General features: G+C 39.2%; 1 protein-coding gene across 1 annotated transcript in view; it reads left to right on the forward strand.

The window, feature by feature from the left end:
• Nucleotides 1-12,120, forward strand: part of dmbt1 (deleted in malignant brain tumors 1) — a 279,374-nt gene that overhangs the window by 205,188 nt on the left and 62,066 nt on the right. Inside the window, exons 48-57 of the mRNA XM_062976978.1 lie at nt 789-1,013; nt 4,093-4,131; nt 4,374-4,409; nt 5,195-5,233; nt 6,592-6,648; nt 6,763-7,104; nt 7,476-7,511; nt 7,977-8,015; nt 8,291-8,632; nt 10,838-11,179. Of these exons, the coding sequence (XP_062833048.1) occupies nt 789-1,013; nt 4,093-4,131; nt 4,374-4,409; nt 5,195-5,233; nt 6,592-6,648; nt 6,763-7,104; nt 7,476-7,511; nt 7,977-8,015; nt 8,291-8,632; nt 10,838-11,179 (1,497 nt within the window). The remainder of the gene's footprint in view (nt 1-788; nt 1,014-4,092; nt 4,132-4,373; nt 4,410-5,194; nt 5,234-6,591; nt 6,649-6,762; nt 7,105-7,475; nt 7,512-7,976; nt 8,016-8,290; nt 8,633-10,837; nt 11,180-12,120) is intronic.

Below are 12,120 nucleotides of genomic sequence, written 5' to 3' on the forward strand. Positions count from 1 at the left end.
ATTGGGATTTGATTGTACCTTCTTGCATGGCAGGGGGTTGGACTGGATGCCCTTAGAGGTCTCTTCCAACTCTAGGATTCTATATCGGGAGTAGGCAATGTGGGATCTAACAGATACACTTTTTATCTCCTGTCCATCATCTCATTCTAACCAAGGCCAACGCTTTTGAGATCCAAATGTTTCCTGTCTTTCCTTCACTTTCTGCCTCTGAAAGAGAAGTGAAAGGGGAGGAAAGGGAAGGGAGGAGACTTGGGAGAAACTGAAGCAGAAGCGTCTCAACTTCTAGTTGTAGAAAAGGAGACAATAGAAAGGTCCCATCTACACTGCCATATAAAATCTAGATTATTTATTTTTAACTGGATTATATAGCAGTGTGGACTCATATAATCCAGTTCAAATCAGATAATCTGGATTGTCTAATTTGATCATGTGGTTTATATGGCAGTGTAGATCCAGCCAAAGAACTATCACAAAGGCCATGTCCTATCCTTCCTTTTTCCTATCCAAGAAAACAAAGTTAAAACAAAGATATGAACTATTCTTTCTTATAATGAAATACAAAGATCTACAGTATATAATTCAAACCCATTACAAGTGTATTGCTTGGCTTTTCAGGGGTCAATTTCCTGTAACACAAGTCAGCAGATATAATTAATATATTATTTTCACCCTGAACGTGCATGTACATTTCATCTTCCTTGTGTAGGCACAGATCAAAACAGGAAAATTCATTCATTTTTTATCTCTATGAAATACCACATGATTTTTCAAATCTTGTTTCTGGACAGCTTCCACATCTTACACAACACTTAAAGCTGAAGGAACTTTTGAAACTACCCACACATCAAACGACAATGAAACAATAGCTACAACTGAAGCATCCCAAATGTCTTTTGGAAGTACAGAAGGATCCATGGTCACCACTGCAGTAAACAAGAATGAAGAAACAAATACTCCAGGCTTGTCAACAATCTCAGCAGCATCAGACACAATTAATCCATCAACTGCGTACGGTATTGTAACCTAATTCAATTATTGAATAGATGACCAGGTGTAGATTTTTTTTAAAACACAAAATTAGAACATATGCATGGAGGGAGGGGGATTCATTGTTACCAGTTGTGCATTCTCACTCACATGAGGACCATGTCTGTGTTTGATGGGTGGATTCCTCCTAATTCAATTGGAAAATAAGATTAGCAGATGCAGCAAGGGAGCAAGGGATACATTAGTGATCAGCCAACTTACTACATGTTATGGTAAATCCATAATATCTGCGGCAACTTGAGTCTACTTATATTAATTCAGCATCCTGCAGGGATCTATTGATGAAATTGCCAAAATGGGAGCGATGGAAAATAAGAAAGTTGTCTCTAGTGTAGTAAAGTTGGTTACCTGCTTAAGAAGACAATGGCTGAATCTACACTGCCATGTAATCCAGTTTCAGAATGCAGTTTAACTACCTTAAACTAGATTATATGGCAGTGGAGACTCACATAATCCATTTCAATGCAGTTAATTCTGAAACTGGATTGTATGGCAGTGTAAATCAAGCCAATGAGAATGAGCAAGCATATGATAGCACAGCTGGGTGTGACAAACAGTTTGATACTTGTGTTGTCGAAGGCTTTCATGGCCGGGATCACAGGGTTGTTGTATGTTTTCTGGGCTGTATGGCCATGTTCTAGAAGTACTCTCTCCTGACGTTTCACCCACATCTATGGCAGGCATCCTCAGAGGTTGTGAGGTATGGAGAAACTAAGCAAGGAAGGTTTATATATATCCGTGGAAAATCCAGGGTGAGAGAAGAAGTATTTTTCAGTTGGTGGCCAGTGTTAATGTTGTAGTTAATCACCTCAATTAGCATTGAATAACTTCATCTCCTGGCTTCCCCCAGGCAACCTTCCTTGCTTAGTTTCTCCATACCTCACAACCTTTGAGGATGCCTGCCATAGATGTGGGCGAAACATCAGGAGAGAATACTTCTAGAACATGGCCATACAGGCCGGAAAACATACAACAACCCAGTTTGATACTTGTCCCCTAAGCCTGCATGCTATTGTGAGGTGAATGAGGAATGCAGTCCGAACTCTAGCACTAAAATGAAACTTGAACTGCATAAGACCACCCCAAAAACTGCCAATTGTTGTACAGTACACCAAATTAACAGAGATGCAATACAGTTTTTTGCCTCAAGTAGAAAAAAGTTTTAAAGCCAGGCTTTAACCCAGTGGTTCTCAACCTTTGGGTCTCCAGATGTTTGGCCTACAACTCATAGAAATCTCAGCCACTTTGCCAGCTGTTAGGATTTCTGGGAGTTGAAGGCCAAAATATCTGGGGACCCAGAGCCGGCCCTAGGTATTTTTCAAGTGTAGGCGAACAGAATTTTGACGCCCCCCCAAACCAATCACTGAAAAATAAAAGCGTTAGATAAGCGAAAATGTTGGATAATAAGGAAGTATAAAGGAAAAGCCTATAAAACATCAAATTACATTATGATTTTAAAAATTAAGCACCAAAACATCATGTTTTACAACAAATCAATAGAAAAAGCAGTTCAATACATGGTAATGTTATGTAGGGATTACTATATTTGCAAATTTAGCACTAAACATTGAACAGGGATATAGGGCAGTGTGGACTTAGATAACCCAGATAGCCCTCAGTATTAAAAAAAACCCCTCTAAAATCAGGACAATAAATAAAGAACAACACTCTGAAAACAGAAGAAATCCAGACAGTAAACAATCAGGGACAGCTAACTCCTCCCAAAAAAAGATTCTCCCAGGCAAGAAGAAGCCAGGCCTTGAAGCCACAGGGCCATTAAATGCTAATCAAGGTGATTAATTACAACATTCACACCTGCTTCAAAGAAAAGTTCTTTCTCCCACCCTGGACCTTCTACAGATAAATAAACCCCACATACCTAGCTTCCAAGTTCCTACAGACCTCACAATCTCTGAAGGCCCCAAAGGTGGGCTTGCGTGGTGCGAAGGTGGGTCTGCGCTGGCCGGAAGGCCCGAAAGAGAAGGAGGTGGAGAGTGGTGCCCTCCTCCCAGGACCATGGTGCCCCCGGGACGATGGCGCCACAGGCAAATGCCTATTTCGCCTTATGGTTGGACCGCCTCTGTGGGGACCCATAGGTTGAGAACCACTGCTTTAACCTGAACATGTTACATTTAAAGTCAATACAGGGGTTTGTAAATAAATTCAGGCCAAAGTATCTTCATTCTCCGAACTATATGCAAGCCCATTAATTTCAATGTGAAGGTAACTCTGGTAAAATTTAATATGATATCTTTGCATCTATCTAAATTAGGAAAGATTCAAATCCCAGCTAAGAAGAGTATTACAATATGGAATGCTACCACAAAATGTGCTGTTTCAGTTAAGAATTAAAACACTGACCAACATACATTTTGGTACCTCAAATGTTAGACCTGTTTCTGGGCATATTTGACCTGCTGATTGGAAGAATGGCATGAGTTTCCCCACATTAGTTCTAATTTTTGTAATACAGAATGTATGACATTTACCAGTTTTCATCTGCTTGCCCACAGAAAATCATGATAACCATATCTAAGAAATTAGATATAGGAGCCCTCAATGGCACAGCGGGTTAAAGCGCTGAGCGGCTGAACTTACTGACCAAAAGGTCAGCGGTTCAAATCCAGGGAGCGGAGTAAGCTCCCGCTGTTAGCTCCAGCTTCTGCCAACCTAGCAGTTTGAAAACATGCAAATGTGAGTAGATCAATAAATACTGCTTCTGTGGGAAGGTAATAGTACTCCATGCCGTCATACTGGCCACATGACCTAGGAGATGTCTACAGACAATGCCAACTCTTCAGCTTAGAAATGGAGATAAGCACCACCCCCCAGAGTTGGACACAACTAGACTTAATGTCAGGGGAAAATGTTTACCTAGTGCTGATGTGGTCAATCCAATGCCATTTTTGGATCAATGCCCAAAAACCAAGGCAACAAGAAATGTTTGGTTTTTTTGACTGAATAATTCCATGTTTTTAAATGTGCACTAAACTAGTTGCCTTCATTATGCTCTTTTGTTTTATATTTTTAATTGTTTCACTTTAGAAATCCCTCAATCATCTACAGAAAAGACTGTTGCAACTGGTAAGCATTGCTGAAGATTTATTTTTACTGTTCAAATAATAATCTAGCTCCAAAAATGTGTTGTCATCATTTGTACAGCCTCCAATTTAACTGAATAGCTGTCAGTATTTTTTGCTTAATCTGGAATGCTGATGTACATCATCCAGTTTGAACAAACTATCAAAAATGAACAAAAACAATTATATTATCTAACATTTCAGTAAGATTTATTTTAACGTTTGCAATATTCCTTACATTCTCAGGCCCACCATCTACTACCGAAACACCGGTTACAACTGGTATGTATTTTAATTTCAGTTTAAAATGAATCAGTAATATTACTTTCTATTTTAAAGGTGAAAATAAAACAGAATTGCTGAAAAATCCTCATCAGACAAGAAAGACACAAGATATATTACAGTTTCTCATGTATATTTTTAGATGTAGAGTTTGCAGAAATACGAGGTAACTCATTAAAAAAAGATCGACACAAAAATCTGGTCAACTATTCTATGCAGAATATTGTATTCTGGACGTGACATGTTGTTCTTTGCCTCAGGAAGCAAAATGCTAGTCTTTAACATTTTACATTTGAAGGGTTTTGCAAATTACCTCAGTTCAAAATAACAGACTTGTAGTCTGGTAAATAAGATAGAATATTTAAAGTATTCATCCTACCGAATATGTGCAAACCAATTAACATCAATATGAAGATAATACAGTAGAGTCTCACTAATCCAAGCCTCGCTTATCAAGCCTCTGGATAATCCAAGCCATTTTTGTAGTCAATGTTTTCAATATATCGTGATATTTTGGTGCTAAATTCGTAAATACAGTAATTACAACATAACATTACTGCGTATTGAACTACTTTTTCTGTCAAATTTGTTGTATAACATGAAGTTTTGGTGCTTAATTTGTAAAATCATAACCTAATTTGATGTTTAATAGGCTTTTCCTTAATCCTTCCTTATTATCCAAGATATTCGCTTATCCAAGCTTCTGCTGGCCAGTTTAGCTTGGATAAGTGAGACTCTACTGTACTTGAAAAATTAACACAATATCTTGTGTCTATTTAAATTAGAAAGACTTCAGGTCTCAACTGAGAAGAGTATAATAACAGGTATGTATTAATACATATTTTTGTTTATGCTTTTGAAGTTAATTAGTACAGTAAGGTAATGCCCAAGATCCTGCAAGGCAGACTCCAGCAATACATGGAGTGAGAGTTTCCAGATGGGTTCAGAAAAGGCAGAGGAACGAGAGACCAAATTGCCAATATCCTCTGGATAATGGAGGAAGCCAGGGAGTTTCAGAAAAACATCTATTTCTGCTTTATTGACTATTCTAAAGCCTTCGACTGTTTGGATCATAATAAACTGTAGCATGTTCTTGGTGGTATGGGGATGCCAAGTCACCTTGTCTGTCTCCTGAGAAATCTATATAAAGACCAAGTAGCAACAGTAAGAATAGACCACGGAACAACAGACTGGTTCAAGATTGGGAAAGGAGTGCGGCAGGGCTGCATACTCTCACTCTCCCTATCCAAATTGTATGCAGAACACATCATGAGACGTGCAGGGATTGACAAATCCAAGGCTGGAATTAAAATTTCTGGAAGAAACATTAACAGCCTTAGATATGCAGATGATTCCACTCTGATGGCTGAAAGTGAGAAGGAACTAAGGAGCCTTATCACCAAGGTGAAAGAAGAAAGTGCAAAAGCTGGGTTGCAGTTAAACATTAAGAAAACCAAGATTATGGCAACCAGACTGATTGATAACTGACAAATAGAGGGAGAAAATGTGGAGACAGTGACAGACTTTATATTTCTAGGCAAAAGATTCACTGCAGATGCAAATTGCAGCCAGGAAATCAGAAGATGTTTACTTCTTGGGAGGAAAGCAATGGCCAACCTTGATAAAATAGTGAAGAGTAGAGACATCACACTGGCAATGAAGGTCTGCATAGTTAAAGCAATGGCATTCCCTGTAGTAACCTATGGATGTGAGAGCTGGACCATAAGGAAGACTGAGCAAAGGAAGATAGATGCTTTTGAACTTTGGTGCTGGAGGAAAATCCTGAGAGTTCCTTGGACCGCAAGAAGATCCAACCAGTCCATCCGCCAAGAAATAATGCCTGGATGCTCACTGGAGGGAAGGATATTAGAGGCAAAGATGAAGTACTTTGGCCACATAATGAGAAGACAGGAAGGCTTGGAAAAGATCATGATGCTGGGGAAAATGGAAGGAAAAAGGAAGAGAGGCCAACCAAGGGCAAAATGGATGGATGGTATCCTTGAAGAGACTGGCTTGACCTTGAAGGAGCTGGGGGTGGCGATGGCCAACAGGGAGCTCTGGCATGGACTGGTCCATGATGTCACAAATAGTCTGAAATGACAGAGTGATCGAACAACAAACAGTACATGTTTTCAAATGGGAAATCAACTCATTATCTTCTTTATATCATCTGCTATTTTAGATCTTAAAAATAATTCGGAATTTCCTCAATCTTCTACAGCAAAGAGTGTTACTGTTGGTAAGCACTGTTGGAGATTTATTTTTATTATACTGATTTTTAAAAGACGATAATAAATAAAATCAAATATAAAATTGAAAGTATCCTACTTGTATTCTTCATCTCTTCTTGCAGAGCTTTCTCCACTGGAAACAACAGCAAGGCCTTTGCTCCCAAGACTAATGGATGGGGAGAACAGTTGTGAAGGTCGGGTTGAAGTCTATTACAGTGGGAGCTGGGGCACAGTCTGCGATGATGGTTGGGACTTAGTCGATGCCCAGGTTGTGTGCAGGCTACTTGGCTGTGGAAATGCCATTGAAGCGCCAATAAGTGCCGAATTTGGTGAAGGCTCTGGTAACATTCACATGAATAATGTCAATTGCCAAGGGAATGAATCATCACTTGAAGATTGTTCCCATGATGGATGGGGAGTTCATAATTGTCACCACAAGGAAGATGCCAGCGTTATCTGCTCAGGTAATCCAAATGTCCCAGATTTCCCCCTCATATGATATTTTATTTGGATTACCTTATTCTTGGCTACTTTTGCCAAATATTTTTGACAAGTATCTAAATATCCGTCAATTTTATTACGTGCTGCCATTTGGTAGTAAAACGAAGGCACTAACTATACAATTCCTACTCCTTACTTACTTATTTTTATGGTGGATTTGCATGTTTTCCCATATACCATCATTACTTTTCATTACTTGGAAAATTTGTCTCAATGAAATGATAGAACAATTTTCCCATAGATAGATTATATATCGCTTATTCTATAACTATTCAGTAATCTTACATTTCAGTACGATTTATTTTAATGTTTGCAATTTTTCTCACATTCTCAGGCCCGCCAACTACTACAGAAACACCAGTTACAACTGGTATGTATTTTGATTTCAGTTTAAAACAAATCATCAATACTACTTTCTATTTTAAAGATGAAAATAAAATAGAATTGCTGTAAAATCCTCATCAGATGAGAAAGACACAAGAGATATTCCAGTTTCTTATCTTCATTTTTAGATGTAGCATTTGCAGAAATATGAGGTGACTCATTAAAAAAAAGATGAACACAAAAATCTGGTCAATTTTTGTATGCTGAATTAACAGACGTGACATACTGTTCTTTGCCTCAGAAAGCTAAATGTCAGCCTTTGGCATGTTACTTTGGAAGTCAATACAGGGTTTTGTAAATTACCTCAGGTCAAAATAACAGACTTGTAGTCTGGTAAATATGATTGAATATTTAAAGTATTCATCATACCTAATATGTGCAAACACATTAACATCAATATGAAGATAACCATTGAAAAACTAACACAGTATCTTGTGTCTATTTAAATTAGAAAGACTTCAAGTTTCAACTGAGAAGAGTATTACAACAGGTATGTATTAATACAGATTTTTGTTTCTGTTTTTGAAGTTAATGAGTACATGTTTTCCAAGGGGAAACTCACTGGTTATTATGTTTATACCATCTGCCATTTTATAATCTTTTTGAAAAATTTAGAATTTCTTCAATCTTCTACAGAGAAAAGTGTTGCAACTGCAAAGCATTGCTGAAGATTTGTTTTTATTATACAGTTTTTAAGGGGATAATCAATATCATAAAATATAAAATTGAAAGTATTTTGTGTGTATTCTTCATCACTTCTTGCAGAGTTTTCTCCATTGGAAACAACAGCAAGTTATTTGCCCCCAAGACTAATGGATGGGGAGAACAATTGTGAAGGTCGAGTTGAAGTCTATCACAACGGCCACTGGGGTACGGTCTGCGATGATGGTTGGGACTTAGTCGATGCCCAGGTTGTGTGCAGGCAACTTGCCTGTGGAAATGCCATTGAAGCTCCAATAAGTGCCGAATTTGGTGAAGGCTCTGGTAACATCCACATGAATAATGTCAATTGCCAAGGGAATGAATCATCACTTGAAGATTGTTCCCATGATGGATGGGGAGTTCATAATTGTCACCATAAAGAAGATGCCAGTGTTATCTGCTCAGGTATTCTAAATGTCCCAGATTTCCTCCTCATATGATATTTTATTTGGATTACCTTATTCATGCCTACTTTTTCCAAATATTTTGACAAGTATCTAAATATCCATCAATTATATCACATGCTGTCTTTTGGTAGTAAAACGAACACCCTAACTGTACAATTTCTACTCCTTACTCACTCCCTTTTATGGTGGATTTGCATGTTTTCCCATTTACCTACATTACTTTTCAGTGCTTGGAAAATCTGACTCAATGAAATGATGGAACAATTTCCCCATAGAGAGAACTATTATATATAGCTTATACTATAACTATTCAGTTAGAAAGATTAATAGTTCATTGCAGCTGTTTTGTTACTCTGATCTCCCCTTTTCTCTAGTAACCAACTCACTTCAACCCTTTCCGTTTCAAATGGTGCTTTTCTTGGCTGCCCTCTATGGTCTCACTATTTTTTTCCTTTGACTCAAGGGAAAGAACAATCTTGTACCAGTCTTCAGATGAGGAGACATATTTCCTATTTATTTTGTAAAAAGCCAGGAATTATATGGCCCTTTGGATGTTGTCAACATTCAATTAACTACATTCTTCAAATCGGCTATGTTTGTTAGGGATGCTGGGAATTGCAATTTAACAATATTTAGAGAACTGCATCAGTCCCAGCCCTTTACTTGTAGCTAGAGGAAAACTGCATTCTGTGAATTACTTGCAGTTGGATGGAATTTACATGCTGTCGCAAAAAGAGTCATGAGAGCCAATCAAAATAGTATTTTTCTTTTTGCATTGATTCTTTAATTGAACCTATACTGTTTGAATAATAATCTAGCTTCATAAATGTGCCATTATCATTCTGTGTTGTGAATGAGTCTTCTGAGGCTGTTAGTGACAATAGTAGCATCAGGAGGGGAAGGAAGACTCCTCGCGAGGAGGGCTCATTGGAAAACTTACACAGGAAAAGGGTCAGGGAGATACTTGAGGAATCCTCAGATGAGGATTTATTTGGGGATTTGGAAGGGGATCCTGAGATGGAAATGACTGCTGAGGACCCGGTGGTGGCGGAAGGAGTTGGCATAGACTGGGCATGGGCTCCGGAGGATCTTGGGGAGGAAACTGAGCCCATGGATGCTGAGGACGCAGGAGAAGCTTGGGGTTCTTCAGAAGCAGACCCCACATGGTCTTGGAGGAATGAGGGCAATTCAGCAGGTGTGGACAGGGTTGGGCGTGGGCAGGGCGATTCTGGCTCTGATGAGGAACTTGGGACGCCTGATCCTAAGGCGTTGGTTGTTTGGACGCCCAAGGAAACCCAAATAAATTGGGGTTTTTGGGCCATTGTTCTTTGCGTGTGGCAAGGTGTTGTTGGGCGCCATTGGGTTTCCTGTACATGACTCTGAAGACTGGCTTGGGACTTCGCAACCGATCTGCCGCTTGCTTCCGTCGTTTTGGCTCTTTGTGTTACCCCGTGACGTGGACCTTACTGTGACGACTTCATTCCTTGGACCCTGGACTGGACTACAACCTGGTGTGTTCCCGAATTTTCGCTCCCGAATTTGGCTTGGCTTCATTCCCGTCCCTGTGGCTGCTTCCTGTGCTGACCATTGGCTTTGTCTCCGACCCTGACGTTCCTCTCCTGCCCTGACTCCGGACCGGCTTATGACTACTGTGATTACGTTCCGTTCCTTTGACTACTGGCCCGGCTTCCGACTCTTCGCTTTTGTCCCAGCGTTTTTCGGCTTTGGTTTGTTTACATTGCTTTCAGCGGTTGACTCTAGCCCGGTTTGGGCTTCCTTTCAGTTTTGGGACCTTTTCTGTATATTTTGGGTTTCAGAACAATTTAGAACTTCGGGGCGCTTTGTCCTGATTTTGTTTTGCTATTTTGACCCTGTGCTGCAATTTTGAGCTGAATTTAAGCAACCTAGTTTTAATCCGGATTATACTCCGGTTTACATTTTTTGGAGTTTCTGTGTTTCAGACTGTTTAATCACACTGAAGTTAAAGTGTTGCAAGTTCCCAGGACCTTTTGTTGAGCTTTTTTGAGTTATTACTAAATAAACTGAATTTACCTAACTGGCTGGCGTCTGACTTTTGACATTCTGGGTGTATAATTATCCTTCAATTTAACTGAATAGCTGTCAGTATTTGTTACTTAATCTAAAATGCTGATGTACATTATCCATTTTGTATCCTACTTGTATTCTTCATCTCTTCTTGCAGAGCTTTCTCCACTGGAAACAACAGCAAGTCCTTTGCTCCCAAGACTAATGGATGGGGAGAACAGTTGTGAAGGTCGGGTTGAAGTCTATTACAGTGGAAGCTGGGGCACAGTCTGCGATGATGGTTGGGACTTAGACGATGCCCAGGTTGTGTGCAGGCAACTTGGCTGTGGAAATGCCATTGAAGCGCCAATAAGTGCTGAATTTGGTGAAGGCTCTGGTAACATCCACATGAATAATGTCAATTGCCAAGGGAATGAATCATCACTTGAAGATTGTTCCCATGATGGATGGGGAGTTCATAATTGTCACCACAAAGAAGATGCCAGTGTTATCTGCTCAGGTAATCTAAATGTCCCAGATTTCCCCCTCATATGATATTTTATTTGGATTACCTTGGCTTGCCCACTTTTTCCAAATGTTTTGACAAGTATCTAAATATCCATCAATTATATTAAGTGAGGTTGTTTGGTAGTAAAATGAACACACTAACTGTACTCCTTATTCACTTTCTTTTTATGACGGATTTGCATGTTTTTTCATTTACCATCATTACTTTTCAGTACTTAGAAAATCTGTCCCAATGAAATGACTGAACAATTTCCCCATAGATATAACTCTTACATATAGCTTAACTATTCAGTTAAAAAGGATATCAGTTCATTGCAGATGTTTTGTGACTCTGGCTTCCCCCTTTCTCTAATAATCAACTTACTTCAACACTTTCCTTTCCGAATGGTGTTTTTTGTGGTCTGACACTGAAACTACTACACCATGCTGGCTGCACTCTCACTAAAACCTTCCTTTGGCTCAACAAAAAGAATGTTATTGTACCAGTCTTCGGATAAGGAGTCGTATTTCCTATTTATTTTGGCAAGAGCCATGGATCCTGTGGCCCTTTAATGTTGTCAGATTTCAATTAACAACAATATCTTTGTTAGGACTGCTGGGACTTGCAATGTAACACTTGTAGCTAGAAGCAGAAAGACAGACGTTATTCTGTAAATTATTCACAGTTGGATGGAATTTACTGTTCGCAATAACACAGGGTAAAAATAAACATACAAACACCTGCTACATTTAATTTCCTCCCTGAATTGTGCATGGGACTAAATGTCTCCCAAGGTAAGCAGGTAACTCAAACCAAAAGCACTGCAGAGTCTTTATCTGTAGTTAGCAGTGATTTATACCTCTGATCCTGTTTGCTGTTCTTCGTTTTAATAAGGCATTGGAGCTCTGGCTTTCATCCAAACTCCTTGCAGGCTTTTTTCTTCACTCGTTGCT

This window comes from Anolis carolinensis, chromosome 3 (assembly GCF_035594765.1).
Source record: "Anolis carolinensis isolate JA03-04 chromosome 3, rAnoCar3.1.pri, whole genome shotgun sequence".
Classification (NCBI taxonomy): domain Eukaryota; kingdom Metazoa; phylum Chordata; class Lepidosauria; order Squamata; family Dactyloidae; genus Anolis; species Anolis carolinensis.